This window comes from Rhinopithecus bieti, unplaced genomic scaffold (genome assembly GCF_001698545.2).
Source record: "Rhinopithecus bieti isolate Rb0 unplaced genomic scaffold, ASM169854v2 scaffold_20098, whole genome shotgun sequence".
Lineage (NCBI taxonomy): Eukaryota > Metazoa > Chordata > Mammalia > Primates > Cercopithecidae > Rhinopithecus > Rhinopithecus bieti.
In genome coordinates, this window is record NW_016810571.1 from 2,060,230 (window position 1) to 2,076,059 (window position 15,830).

Genomic DNA, 15,830 nt, shown 5'->3' on the forward strand with positions numbered 1-15,830 from the left:
TTTTTGCAAATCAAAGGGGAAAACGTTTATAGCTAAAATACCATTTAATGAGAATAAAATCAATGCCATGACATTATCATTTGTTTCATCTTCCCAAGGAGAATAGAGAGGACAGTAGTTAAGTTTTAGTTATGTTGATTGCTTATATAAAATGCTGATTCCTGCCAGCAGTCGCCAGGTGTCTCTCACACTGCTGGGAGAGGAATGTCTTGTCTTCTTCATCTGGTCACCCACGTCACTGTTCTAGGGGCTTCTGGCACTGTTGCAAGGCAGAGCTGTGCTTCCTTGAGAGTGTGCCAGGCATTTACTTTGGTTGCTTCATTCTAGTCTGGGAGCAGACACAAAAGGGAAAAGAAAGAAAATACCATTTCCATATATCTAGGTATCACTTATAATTTTTTAAAAAACATGATGGTCTTATGTTCAGGAAAATTCTGGTCTTCCTGTTTTCCTCCTATTTAAATTCATCCAAAAGCTTCCAGGGACACAAGAAATTATTAGCTATTTTGACCATCCATTCCAGAAAAGACTGTGGCCTTACAATAATTGCAAGTGCTTAATAGAAACATCCTTTTGCAGCTTCTATTTACCAAATGTAGTTCCTGTAGAAACACTTGACCCCGTGGCTTTCTGCTTTTTATGTCAGCTCTGGGGCCTTTATGATAGAATTATTTATCAGAGTCTTTAATGGCTCGGGGCCACTTGATGAACTTGAGTATGCTGTACATCACATCACTTAGGAAGCATCCCAGATGCTCATGGATAAATGTAGAGTCATGGTGCATTTGGCTAAAGAGCTGCACATGAGGAAGTCTGGAGAGAAGTGCTCCAGAGGGGTCACAGTGGAGCTGTCTTAACCTCTGCTGTCAGCTTCTCACCACAGAGTTTATCCCTATTAACTTGGAGCCAGACAACTGCATCTGTTCCCCTTAGGCTGTGTCAGCACGGCCACCTCACAGCCTCAGGGACCCATGGCTTCCATTCTGGATACCCACACTGGTAAGTGGGACTTGGCAGAGGCAAAATCAAGTAGTTTGTTTCTGACACCTCTGAGCCCGTTTCGTTGCCAGTTTTATATCATCACTAGGAACTCCCTTCCCTGTACCTCTTACATATCACACAGGCAGCTGGTGTCCTTGAACGCCTTCCACTTAACAAAGCTCCATATCTGTTTGCAACACTGGTCCTAATAGGATAAATGGATTTAGTAGTTTTAGAGTGGCCAAGAGGAGGGGACGGCAGAAGAGACAAGTGGTTAAAAGTGAATGTTCCCAATATTTCTTCTAAAATATACCTCAGTTCTTCTCAGGAGGGTATAAAACCAAGTGTTTTGCCCCAGCAGATTATATAGCTGCAGAGTCTAACACCTATTTTGGAATGTTTCTGGGGGTCCTTGGGACCCCTTTTCTATCTTATGGTCTTCTGTGCTGTAAGACCTGGAGACCAGCTGGCCTGAATGAAGGTTGTGGGGCCTGAGGGCTCTCCCAGCACCTCTGCCAGCCCTGCTGCCTCATTGGTTCCTTCTCTTCTGACTTCATATTTGACAGGTTGTCCTGTCTTAGACAAAAATCTATTAAATTCGCCGCTCCATCCAGTTACTCTTCTATTTATCCTCTTTGTAGCCAGACTTCTGGAAAGAGTGGCCTTCTCTGTACTTTCACTGCATTTTTCTCTCTGCATGTGGGCCCTTCCAATCCCGATCACTCTTCACTTAAATGGACTCATATCAAAATGGCAACCTCAGCCTTAACCCTTAGGTCCTCCAGCTGAGTTCCCTATCCCAATTCCAAATCTTTATGAGAGAAAATTTGATGACTCCAGCGTGGGCCTGATAGTTCCTCCCTGGTCCATTTCCCTGGGACAAAGGAAAGGGTTATGAGGACAATTAAGCATTAGGGATGGGAATGGGAGGACAGAAGTACCAAAGGCAACATGAGGGATCCAGGGCAGCTTCCACAGGACTTTACGTGGCACTAGGCCAGATGTGTATCTCAAGCTATGATTCTGCTTTGTAACTTTCTAGCTGTAATCCACCTCCCCAACTTTCAACACACACGTTACGTCAGATTCTTTCTGTGTGTTATAATTAAAGCCAAAAAGATTCTTAATATTTACCAAGTCTTATATTTTGCTTCAGAGATGTGTTTCCTAGTTCCATTAAAATTGGAGTTTCTGTTCATATTCTCCTTGTTTTCAGAGAAGACAGAGAGATAGACACCTTTAATCTACCATCTCTTATCAAACCTGAGGTCCTTCAGACTTACATTTTTGAGGTATCCTACACATTTTTTTAGTGATATCCTTTTTGCTGGTCTATCCTAATTTAATCTTTCTTAAGGGTGTCAAGGCCTACTGTTTCTTTTAAATATTTCGGAATCAAATAATTATTTTCTTCAATTCATCAAGAATGTATTGATCACCTGTAATGTACAAGCACTGTCAGTTTTATTTTTATAATGCTCAAAGCTTTATAATCTGGGTGAACAACCTCGCCACATGTATAAAATGCTTAACAGACAGCATAAGGCAGCCCAGAAATATGTGTTGAATGAAATGAATAGAACGGTACAAACAAGAATTTCTCTGGAAAGTCAGACAAAGAAGGAGGACAGAGTGGACAGTGAAAGCTTCCTGCAGGCGGGGCCAGGACCGGGCCTTTCTTCTTGTTATTTCAGAGACATCTGTATTTTGATTATGTCTCTTTTGAATTATCTGTTTTCCAGCTTGGTGACGCTGACAGGGAAATAATACATGTCAGCATTAGTTTTTCCAACTTAATGGGTCAGATGAGAGTGATCCATAACATGTAAGCTTTAGGTGTGGGCTGTAAGCAGGAGAGATGGCACGATAAGAGCAGAGCAAAAGGTTATTTAGAGAGGATAAATTAAAACACTTGGAATCGGGGTCAGTCAATACCTGGTTTTGAAATGAATGATGAAAATGGAGTTTTAGAAATGAAATGAATGGATTGTTTAGTTGGCATTATTAACTTAAAGAACAGGGTTTAGCTTAAGTATTATAGGGCTTTACAGGAGACATTTTTCAAATTTACTGAGGGTTTTACCAGTAAGCACTTAAGCAAATGTAAACATTTTGTGGGCTGCAGGGGAGCTGTGGATATTATTCATCACCCAGGCACACTAGTCTAGTAGACGGGTACCCAGCCAGGCCAAAGCTCTGCAGAGTTTCTAAGGATTGTTATGATTACTCTCTTGGTGTGTATATATATATATTGCTAATGTAATAAGAACATAAACATTTTCAAGTATAGAAATTCTTATTTTTTTTTTTTTTTTTTTAGGTGTTAACCAGTGAAGTGGCAGGAGGAACAAATTTGGCCTCAACTTAATAATAGTGGTGTTAATGTAGAGAACTTACCCTTAAAATAAAACTACTCTCTATTAACCATGCTATGAAGAGTTCACAAAACTTTTGTACATACTGTCATGCTTAGTCATTACAAAGGTTGAACAAGAGGAACGCTGCTGGGATTTTCCGAAAGTTACACTCCTTTCTCTCATCATGAGAAAAAAGAAAGCATTTATGACTATTTTGAAGCATTGTGAGTTGTGACAGTATTCCTAGGGATGAAGGATTCTTCTGTTCTCATCTCCCTTTTTATAACCAGAAAATACCCAGATATTCTAATAAATATGAATATGAAGAGTTAACTGTCATAGTAACTTAGTCTATCACTTGTAGCCAATTAAAACATATGTTTTAGGAGCAAATATCTTTTACTAATAATCTAGGATCATTTTACCTAATGTCCCTTGACTTTGATTCCTCTCTTTTCACATAAGATGATATGAAAAGATAGGATACAATCAAATGCTGTTTTCATTGGTTGGTGTTACATGAGTAGAAGTCTTACGATAGTGTTCTCTCTTTTGCATGGTTTGTAAAGGTTCATTTGGGCACCATTCTTAAGTACAGAGAATATAAAGATGAATAGTGCAGAGTCACTGCACTAAAAAAAATACGGCATAATGGGATGGGCAGGCACGGCAGCAGCTCATGTTAGTATAAGGACTAAGAAGTGCTGTGAGAACTCAGGGACAGACATGGAGACCAACCATGGGGAGGGGCTCAGGAAGGTGAGAACAGAGATAGAAAATTTCCTTGGAGGAGTGTTTTGATGTCTAAGCTGAGTCTTAGAGGATGAGTAAGAGATGGCCATACTAAAAGATAGAAATGTTTCAGGGGGCAAGGGGGTCAATTCTAGGGCAAAGGAGCTAGATGCACAGTTAATTAGATACCTTCACAGAACAGATCAGAGATGGCAAAATGATGGCCAACACACCAAATCCCAAAGAGGCAATTTTTTGTTTGGCCTGCTGTGCCAACCTGGTCCTTGTAGATGTCTGCGTTTGTAAACACGGTCCCTGGCCAAAGGTCCTGGTCCCGAGGGGCAGGTAAGGAGAGGGAGTCGGAGGTCAGCACCTGTACCTCCGGGTAGCTGCACGTGCATGCAGCTCCCAGTCTCCAAAGCAGCAGAGATGGATAGTTTTATTTCCCAGCTTCATTCTTTGTAAATTTCAAAGACTCTTTAAAATTTATTGACCCTATTTTGTGCAGGTGAACAAAGGTATTTTTTTAATAGAGTCCTATAAATTAAAAATAAGGAGGCAGATCAGAGCATTCAACTATCTGGCTCAGTCAGGACAAAGGAAAAGTATGTCTCTCTCCTGTGGCAGGCATTGGATGTTATGGAATCCAGGAGCAATGGAGGGATTCAGTAGGTGGTCTCTGCCCTCAAGGAATTGGAAAAACAGACGAAGAGATTGGACTACTGTGCTGGAAACCCTGATTTTCATGGCTGGGACAGTAGGAATCACTTCTCCTTAAAAATCCCAGAGTCTTTGTACAAATTACCCTTAATTTAAGCTGAATTGGTATAGCATAATTCAGGGGTCACCACGTGCTCCCCTCTGAATTAGAAGGCTGAATCTCAATGGTCAGCAATGGGGAAGATTCATTTTGGTCTTTTTTTTCTTTTTTTTTTTTTTTTTATAGGCAGTCTTTCTTCTCTTCCTTCTAGATTAATAAGATTCTTTCAGTCCGCTTTCAAAACTCATACCGCGTAGATCTGGTTTGTCTTCTTCCTTGAAAAAAAATTGTTAATATAATACCACAATCTCTGAGCCAAACATCATGTTGCATGCCTATAATCGCAGCTACTCGGGAGGCTTGAGGTGGGAGAATCACTTCTCACCAAGCGTTTGAGCATTTTTTAGAGATGGGACCCCATTTCTTAAATAAATAAATAAATAAAAAGGTGTCCGTGTGTGTGAAACCACAGTCTCCATGTTCTGAATATAATTATGCCAAATATATTTTCTTACATTCCTCGCATTTCTTTTAAACGTTTTAAAATTGACTTTGCTTTTAAAATAGGTTTTGTTTTCTCATTTTCTTCACAATTTCCTTAAGTTCTGAATTTACATCAGTCGTCTGCCACTCTACAGAATCTATAACTTGAGACATGTTCGGAAATAGAAAACTCCTAAATAAGATTGTGGGGAGACATTTTCAAAACTGTTTTCTGTAGAGACTTTCTCCAGAAACTCATTTCCAAGCTCCAGTGTGGGATTTATGCAGGAAATTAAAGTTAAATTGTCTTGGTTTGATTAAGGTTTTGCATTTTCTTTTGTTTTTGAAGAAAGGATATTTTATTTTGTAATTTCAAAATCATTTATTCTGGAGGAATGACCAAGAAGTATGAAATTAATTTTTGTCTAAACTAATTACCTGCAGAGCTGCTCAAACTATAAAGCTTTCTTGACTTAACATTTCATAGGCTTCTCTGAGACATTGCTTAACAGAAAGGCCACGTTTTTCAGGAAGTTATTTAAAAGTCAGGTAATTTAAATTACATTTATTAAGTGCAATACATAGGCACCAAATTAAAGCTTCTTTCTCTCTTATTTGGTCTTAATTTCTGTAGAAAATTATACTTTCGTAGAGCTATGTAAGGGCTGATGTTTAGTAAACAAAACAGTGTTATATTTAAATAGGAGAAAAAAATAATTCATAGAAATGTGTGGACCAATTTTTCCCCACTCTCAATCCATCAGTTTCTTTTCTACAGTAGCCTTGGGCAGGAAAGGCAGAAGTAGAAAAATCCCAAGCATTGATGTTCAGTAGAAAGATATCTTAATTTAAAATGTAATTCAGTTTTGTATATAAGTTTTGAAACAAATCATCATTCAACCCTCAGCATGAACCATGAACCTATTTGCATGCATGAGTGAATGAATATAAAAGAATTTTTTTGTTCAAGAAAATTACTGTCTTTTCTGCCCACCCCTATCAAATAGTGCTGTTTTCTTATTCATACATTTATTTTGTGTTGTTGAAAATTAAAACTTTTGCAATATTGTCACACCCTGTTCAACTCTATTTCAGATTGTTCCTATATAAATTCAATCCAGCAAGAATCACTCACAGAGATATTAATTCCTCTGTTCTTAATAAAAGGCCATTACAGCTACCAGTGCAGTGGTGCAAGAGCACCAACATTTAAAAAACATGTTTTGTATGTGATCAATCTAGCTTTTCAATATACCACGGTTTGTAATTTGGTATAATAAAATTAAATTCTAAATAAAATTAAAATTGAAGATAAAAATAGTGGTATATTCATAAGTCTTTATAAGTCTGACAAAATAAATCAGGGGAAACAATTTATGGCAAGTTCATCAGCCCCTCCCTCCAACTCCATTTACATAGGTCCTTCCTATTTAAATTATTCTGTCTTATTTCAGCTGTTCTTTCTTGTAGCTGATTTTACAATTGGAGAGTTCATAGTACTTACATGTATTTGTTTAAGGTCTGTCTTCCTTTCTAGACTAAACTCTTCTTGTTTTGTTCACTGCTGTATAGCCACACTTAGCATAGTGACTGACTCTCTAGGCAATGAGAAATTTTAATGAATGAATGAATGAACAAGTCAACACTATATGCTCATTTAACAAGCACTTTTTAAGTGCTTTATTTACATCATTGTATTTAATTCTTAAGACAACTCTATAAAGTACCTCCCATCTTACAGATGAAGAATCTAAGGCCAACAGATGAAATAATTTGCTAAAGATCACACGGCTAAACAAGTCGAAACCCACCTTCCCTATTGTCTTTTATTGAGCCTTTTACCTAAGCAAGTTTGCCTTGAGTTTCAGTCTTGCCACTGAAAGAGCCCTGCTACACCCTTTCAGTTGAGGAAACCAAGGACCAGAGAGGTTAAATAAGTTGCCCACTTTTAAATAACTAGTTAACATCAGAGTCAGACCTAGAATGCAGACCACCTGATCCTACTCAGCATGCTTAGTTATGCCAACATGAGGAAACCAGAATATAACACTAATAATAAAAAGTATTAAAGTATTTTAAAAACATATTTCCTATGAAAAATCCCAACAGATGGAATAGTAGAGTGAGTACAGTGGACCCTCAACATACTCGTGGCCCAGAATCAACAATTATCAAGACTTTTACTACACTTGCTTTATCTTGCCCTTTAAGTACTTTTAATGATCAAAACACTTGTAACTGTATGATTAAATTAAAACAAAGTAGATAGTGCAGGCAAGTCAGAAGTCTAAGGATATATCCAAAGTTCCTCTGCTAATTGATAACAGAGCTAGTTCACAGCCCTCTGTTCTTCCACTGGAACATGCCAAGAGGCATGTAATGAAAGACAGCTGAAAGTGGGTGACCTAACCAGGCCTGCCACAGTCGGCACTGGAGTGGAGCGGTTTATGTTGATTCAGCATATGTAGCTTGGTCAGATGGGGACCAGCATCACATTTGTAATGGTATAGTAGTTATCAAATCTCAGAGAGCTTCTAGACCACAGGGATTCCTAACAAGTTCCCAGGTGATGCTGATGGTCCAGGAGCCACACTTAGAATCATGATGTGGAGGATCTACCCGGAAATTCCAATGAGGCCTTCTTTCCTAAGGTAACTGAGCCCAGAGATGCCAAAGGAGGCCAGCTTAGCCTTTCTCCTCCTCATCTTGCTTCTAGAAACCAGATGTCAGGGTAACACTTGAACTGGAAGCAAACTGCTAAGGAATTTAAATGATAAAAAGGAGTAAAATGACTAATAAAAAAGAAACATATTTCACAAAAAATTTAAATATTGAATAAATTATGAAAGGAGAAAACTCAGGTGTGTATGTGTGTGTGTGTGTATGTGGGTGTGTGCATGTGTGTGTCTCCAGGCTTGGGATGCTGTCGAAAATTCCGTCTAGGAATGGGAAGAGCAGATGGTTTTTGTTTGTTTGTTTTATCAAAGGCTAAATGATATGATTAGGAGAAAAAGTATATAGAATAATTGACCTAAAATAACAAGAAATCAGTCCTTGACATAATAGTGTTTGAGATCTCTGAGATTTAACTCTGACCACATTTTATGAGCACTAAGGCAGAAAATCATAGTTGTGTTTAACTGAGATGAAAAATGAACACTCTTTTCTAACCCTTTTCTATCTAAAAGATAGATCTCTTGATTAAAACAGCTAAACTTCAACAACCTGAATATAACCATGATATTTAAAGATTTCATGGTAAATCAAACTTAATAACCCATATATCATTTGATATATTCTTTCTTTATTCCAAAACCATTATTATTGCTTGTCCTCTTTCTACATACAGTTCCAAAGAGAGTCCTTTACTCTTTTTTTACTGATGTCTCATTGTATACAAATATTCTAAAGAAAATCCTGTAGTTACCCCTTTATTTAACTTTTTTCCTCTGCCTTATTTCAAATAAGAGTTCAAGTAACTTGCAAAGATATGTAAAATGTGACAAAATAGTCCAGAAAAAGAAGACTAAGGAGAGACAAAGTGGAGCCAAGAATAATAGAACTAAAAGTGGAAACCACGATCACCCTCGTGTCATTAGACCAAAGAGCCATTCAGTGGGAGAGGAGGGCCTGCTCTCTACTGGTCTAATGTGCTCCACCAATGCATTTTAGGAAATCTGGAAGATAGATTAAAGATACAAGCTAGCTGAAGGCTGTTTCTCTCAACGAAGCATTTGATAAAAATTATGTGGTGGTGTGCCCATGATTCTTCTTCCTTTAAAATGCCTAACTTGAGCCTCTCTTGGGAGGTGAATTAAACAAATGCTTGTCTCTCTTTGCTGACTTTCACATGGCAGGCAGAGTAATCCTTCTAAAAAGCAGATCCGATCATTTTCTTCTCATTTTTAAAAACTAGACTTCACTGAGTCTGCATTTGCCCAGAGGTCTCTGTATGTGGCCTTCCTAATTTCTGTGTTCCCTTGACACCTCCCACCCTCATTCTGCTCTCCAGATAGGTGGAACATAAACTTGCCATTCTTCTCCCCTTTGGCCCTCTCACACGCCGTTCCCACTGCCTGCAACTCTCCTCTCCACCCTTTCCGCCCATCTCCCACCCATCCATCAGGTCTCAGTTTAAACATCACTTCTTCCTAGAAACGCACCCTGTCCACCACCCAGCATAAACTAGGTTAGGTGTCGCTGACTGCCCTGTGTTCCACTTGCTGTGCCACACGTGCTTGCCTTTGCCCACTGAACTGACCACCGCTACAGCATCAGTCCCCCAGGACAAGGACCACACCTGTCTTGCTCACCATATTATATCCAGTTGTTTTGATTTCAGGGAATGCAGTATTAGGCTATTTGCATAATGGAGTAAACTGAAGGTGCTTTTAAGCCCACAGGAGGCTACTCCCAGGTGATGGCATCCCAACTGAAGACTCTGGCCACCCCAGGCCCTCAGCAGATCCAGGAAAGAAGAGGCTCAGCAAGTTGTATTATACCAGTGTGCCCCACATACAGTTGGGAGACTCTGGGTTACACTGATGAGCCAACAAATGAGCCTGAGTATAGATCCTGTTTCCAAGTTATTTTACTTGCCTTGAGTCTCAGTTTCTCATTGCTGAAATGAGGTAATGCTATCTCAGTAAACTTGTCTTATTTGTTAATTTTAAGGTTTTTTTTTTTGAGAAACTCAATACTGTTTTTTAATCCTATTGGCAAATTTTATTTTTTGTTTTGGTTTGTTTTTAATGCCACACCTAGTGTTGATACAGGTTCTAGGAGATGGTGCTCTCACATAGTGCTGGTGGGAGTGTAAACTTGTGTGCAAACTCCCTGGAGTACAGCCTGGCAGTACATGTCAGAATCCCTACAACATGGCCGGGCGCGGTGGCTCAAGCCTGTAATCCCAGCACTTTGGGAGGCCGAGACGGGCGGATCACGAGGTCAGGAGATCGAGACCATCCTGGCTAACACGGTGAAACCCCGTCCCTACTAAAAAATACAAAAAACTAGCCGGGCGAGGTGGCGGGCGCCTGTAGTCCCAGCTACTCGGAGGCTGAGGCAGGAGAATGGCATAAACCCGGGAGGTGGAGCTTGCAGTGAGCTGAGAACCGGCCACTGCACTCCAGCCTGGGCGACAGAGCGAGACTCCGTCTCAAAAAAAAAAAAAAAAAAAAAAAAAGAATCCCTACAACATGTGCATATCATCTGACTTCGCAGTTTCACATCTAGGAATTTATCTTCAGAATTTCTCCTAACCAGAGCTGTGAACAAAAGTCCATCCATAAGATATTTATCCCAGCATCCTTTTTGATTTTAAAATGGAAAAGACTGAACGTCTAAAAAAAAAAGTATATTGGTTGAATTAATCGTGGTGTATCCAAAGAATAAGCCACTATGTGTTATAAATATTAATGATGATGATTAAAATATATATTTAATAGCCTGGGGAAATTATTAAGATATATTGAAATGAATCAGGGAATAAAACCACAATTTAGCATATTCTCAATTTTTTTAAGTAGTTATATCATTGGAAAAAGGCTGGAAAGATATCAACTAGTATGTTTCTCTGAATAACTCATTAAGAATTTCTTCTTTGTGATTTTCTAGAGTTGCCAATTATCTGAATTGAATGTATATCACTTTTGTTATAAATGTTTTAGGAAAAATGAAACATAAGAGGAAAATAAATTTCACACAGTTTGCAATTGGAATACCTTTGCCCATAACACAAGAAAGCTCTGAAGTGCACCGATTCAGGGCTCCTCATGCCAGGAGGGGATGGGTTCCTTCAGGTCCCTGGATGCTGAGAGTAATCATGGCATCCTGGGTAAATAGCTTCATTTTCATTTGCATGGCCTGTCAACCTAACCAGTTCTCATTCATGGCCTTGTGCACATTGATATAAATACCCAAATTGAGCCACATCATTTTCTGTGATTTTAACAAAGGTCAGAAACTAAACTTTACATAAAATGGCCTATCTCAATAAATTAAATTAATGTGTGCTTTTCTAAAAGGGCTTTTCATAACACTAATACCTTTGAATCCAACTGGCTTCCACAGAACTTGGAGAAGGAATAAACAACCTTCTTCAATTTTTTTTTTTTTTTTAACACAAGGGCCAATTCACGAAAAATGAAATGTTTTATCAGCCACCACATTTTTCTGTCTCCCAAAATAAAGCTAGTTTTTTAGAGTCTCATAGGAAAAAAAAAAAAAAATCTGTTCTTATAAGCTATAAATTACCTTATTGGAAGAACAACATTATAATATGTGTACTGCTTTTTAGACATTTCAGTTTCCTTTCTGGGTATATGGGAGACGTAACAACACAGAGGTATCTTTGTAATCTTTCATCTGGAAATTAATATTGTGTGCCGTGTTGGGAAGGTAGATGGTCCCAGGTAATATGCTGTATGAGGGAACTTCAAAAAGTTTATGGAAAAAAATAGAATTAAAAGATTAAAATTAAAAGAAAAAAAAAACTTATTTCTCAACCGAATCTCCATCAAGGTCAAGACACTTTTGTAAGCAATGATACCAGCCATTTAGTCTATCTGTAAAGAACTCAGAGTCCTGGGAATTTAACCATGTCAAAGCATTCTTGTTTACCTTATTAGCCGAAGAGAAATGGATTCCCTTTAAAGACTTTTAAGATTAGGAAACAAAAGAAGGCAGAAGGAGCCAAATCAGGACGGTGAAGTGATGCTTAATGATTTCCCATCCAAATGCTCACAAGGTTGCCCGTGTTTGATGAGAGGAATGAGCAGGAACATTGTGGTGGAGAAGGGCTCTCTGGGGAAGCCTTCCCAGCCCTTTTTCTGCTAAAGCCTTGCTAATTTTTTTCAAAACACTCTCATAATAGGTAGATGTTATTGCTCTGTAGCCCTCTGGAAAGGAACCAAGCAAAATGCTTTCAGCATCCCAGAACACTATGGCCATGAGCTTTGCTCTTGATCTGTCTGCTTTTTCTTTGACTGAACCACTGGCACCTCTTGGTAGCCATTGCTTTGATTGTCTTTGTGTTCACCATTGTAGTGGTAAAGCCATGTTTCACCTCCTGTTATATATTCATTTTCTTTTTTTTGACGGAGTCTCACTCAGTCGCCCAGGCTGGAGTGCAGTGGTGCAATCTCAGCTCACTGCAAGCTCCGCCTCCCAGGTTCACGCCATTCTCCTGCCTCAGTCTCCCAAGTAGCTGGGACTACAGGCGGCCGCCACCATGCCCAGCTAATTTTTTGCATTTTTAGTAGAGACAGGGTTTCACCGTGTTAGCCAGGATGGTCTCGATCTCCTGACCTTGTGATCTGTCCGCCTCGGCCTCCCAAAGTGCTGGGATTACAGGTGTGAGCCACTGCGCCCAGCTCTTCTTTTTTTTTTTTCCAAAGAAATGCTTCAGGATCTTGATCCCATTTGTTTAAAATTTCCATTGAAAGCCCTGCTCTTGTCTGCAGCCAATCTGGGTGCAACGGTTTTGGCACCCACTGAGTGGAAAGTTAGCTCAGCTTTAATTTTTCCATCAGAATTGTGTGAGCTATACCAACTGAGATGTCTATGGTATTGGTGGTTGTTTCTACTGTTAACCGTTGGTCCACTTAAATTAGGGCATGACAAAGATTCATTTTTTCCTCACAAATTGATGTGGATGGTTTGCAGCTGTGGACTTTAATCTTCAGCATCATCTGTTCTTAAACAAGTTATCCATTTGTAAACTGCTGATCTGCGGGGGCATTGTCCCCATAAACTTCTTGTAAAGAGTCAATGATTTCACTGTTCTTCCGTCCAAACGTTAGCATAAATTTGATATTTGTTCTTGCTTCTGTTTTAGCAGAATTCATGTTGCTTTGATAAGGGCTCTTTTCAAACTGATGTCTTACCCTTCTTAGTGCCTCAAACTAGATCCTGTTCAGACATGTTATAACAAGTTAGTATGAGTTTGTTTTGGTGCAAAAAATTTTTGAAATCCATGCATAGTCTTTTCATAGTATGCATTTTCCATGAACTTTTTGAAGTCCCCTTGTTTATCTCCACCTTAGAAAAATGTGTTTTAGCAGTTGGTGAGGGATACAGTTGAGGAACAAATAGGAAACTGAGGGATGGAAGAGATAGAGACAAGGAATGCATGTGGTCCACTCCATCAGGATGCTTGGCTTTGAAGAGTGTTGAAGCAAGAGGGGTATTACCTTGGGGGAAATATGAAGAAAGTAATTTATTTGATGCTGGAGGTTAATAGACAGTAGAGATAAAAGATAAAAGACAGATTAGGGAGGAGATTAAATAAAAACAGTTTGATCTTTAAAAGGAGTGAAGACAGCCTCTTCTGAAATGGGAGAAAGGAAGTAAATCTGAGGGCATTTGTCACTGTTATATAAGAGGGAAGGGCATCTGTTAAGGCGTCTTGGGAGCTAGAGTGAACCTGGAGCCTTGAGAAGGCAGGAGAGGAGTTAAAATAGCCACTATAAGGAACGAAAATGGAAATCAGCCCTGGCTAAGCACCCACACTGTTAAGTCATTCCCTTGAAATGGGGCCAGTTAGTATGAGTGTAGGGCTTTCCCAGCAGGAGCAGGGACAGTAGGTTATTGAGCAGATCCAGGGTGGGAATGTTGGATGGAAAAGGCAGAGTGGATTATTGAGGGTACCTGAGTGAGTGTTGTGGAAGTAACTGACCACAGGGTTCAGAAGAGATGGCCCAGGAACAGGTGGGTGGAAATGCCCCCTCAGGGCAGAACATGCACTCGGAAGTCTCTCAGCTGTAATTTGTGGTTCTTCTGTCACAAGCACCTTGACAGCAACACAGCCCTTGTATTTTCTCATTTTTCCATGAAAATTCCCATTCTGTTGGTTCACTCTTTGGGCACAGTGGCTGCAGGCCTGGTAGGAAAGAGTCAGGCCTGGCCCCCATAGCAGAGTGGTAGAGTGGTGGCCAGAATTCTCCATCAAGTCACTTCTAGTTTTCATATTCTGTTGCCCTGACTTCATTCAGTACTGTAGTTCCAGCTGCTGGGCTCTCCCCTGACTCCCTCCCAGCTGAATTCTAACTCGTCATAATTCTACAAGTTAATCTTTTTCCTGGAGGGGCCGTCTCATAGATACAGGCCTTCTCTCCTGCCATGGGAACACTGCAGCCCTGTGCACAGAAGGGTATCATCTCACATGTGTGCACGTAGGGTAAAGACTGCCTCTTTAGGGAATTGGCTGTTTTTAAAACCAGAGCACCCTAGAAGCTGCACACTGGTGACTCTTGCTTGCCAAGAAGCGCGTTGTGGAATCTGTAATCCAGCAGGGTCACTGAACACCACACAAACATACCTTATTCAGAAGTGGAATTATGGCTTCTGCTAGGAGAAGGCAGGCTTGAGTAACCTCCTTAGGTTTCTCAAGAAAGAATAAATAAACATGCATATAAGCAGGAACTAGTAGATCCAATTTATCTAGACTCTCAAAAAGCCTTTCACAAGATTCCATACAAAGTCTACTTTTAGAAGTTGGCTCTTTTGAGAAACAGGCTTATAATAATCATTATCGTTGTAGAGTTTTAGATGATGGGTTTCATTTACATAAATAGCATTGTGCAACCTCCCCTTGAATATCCCGTGTCCATAAGTCACATTACGGCACCGGTACTACACAACGGCCACCTGGTGTTTACTGTTATCGGGAACCGGTAATGCTGAGCCTGTAATTCATTACAGACATTGTAATGATGGCAGTCAGAGGCTCACCATTGTTACTCATGATCACTAATTAAGTGATGTTATAATAAAGTATAGATACTGGGGGAGAACTGCTTCCAGAATTCAGGTTCTGTTTTCTGCTCAAATCTTCCAATATTGTGTTTCAAGTGGTTTGCTCGTGACTAAATATAAAATGGAACGCTGTGCAGAGGAGGCATTGTCTCAGTCAGGCTTCAGCCCTGGGAGGAAGAGAGGATCATTTCTCTTGTAGAGAGGAGTAAGTGAAACCTAGCTGTCTTATAGCCAGGAAGGGACAGAACCTATATGAATCCAGAACACTCTAACCCTGAGTCTCTTAACCACTTTACACTTAGCTAGCAAAATCAAGAAGAACAGCCAGAGCTCCCACAAACATATTCTGTCTTATTGTAAGTTTGTTTCATAAAGAGGAGTCCCCATATCCAGGAATAAGCCAGATCAGTACTGCCTCTACTGGATGGGTGGATTATTTGCACTTTGTCAGTGCCGATTCTAGGTAGTGTGATTGAGTTGCGTCGGAGATGATCACTCCATGTTCTCTGCTCTTTTCCAGCCCGTTGCTAGCTGTGTCCTTTGCCACTTGTTGTGCTGTTCCGGGAGTTGCCATTCTGACCTGGGGGGTGAATCCACTCACAGGAGCCCTGGGGCTCTTCAATATTTTTCTGTATACCTGCTGCTACACACCACTGAAGAGGATCAGCATTGTCAACACATGGGTCGGAGCCGTGGTTGGGGCCATCCCGCCTGTCATGGGCTGGACAGCGGCCACGGGCAGCCTCGATGCTGGTAAGTGT

At 40.0% G+C, this 15,830-nt stretch overlaps 1 protein-coding gene across 3 annotated transcripts in view; it reads left to right on the forward strand.

Annotated features, from left to right (window-relative positions):
* The window catches only part of COX10 (cytochrome c oxidase assembly factor heme A:farnesyltransferase COX10), a 145,269-nt gene that overhangs the window by 112,769 nt on the left and 16,670 nt on the right, over window positions 1-15,830 (forward strand). For all 3 annotated transcript variants that reach the window (XR_001889263.1, XM_017892390.1, XM_017892391.1), the window contains exon 6: window positions 15,590-15,822. Coding sequence is in view for 2 of the 3 variants with exons in the window: in XM_017892390.1 (XP_017747879.1) it covers window positions 15,590-15,822 (233 nt within the window). In the remaining variant the exon portion in view is untranslated. The remainder of the gene's footprint in view (window positions 1-15,589; window positions 15,823-15,830) is intronic.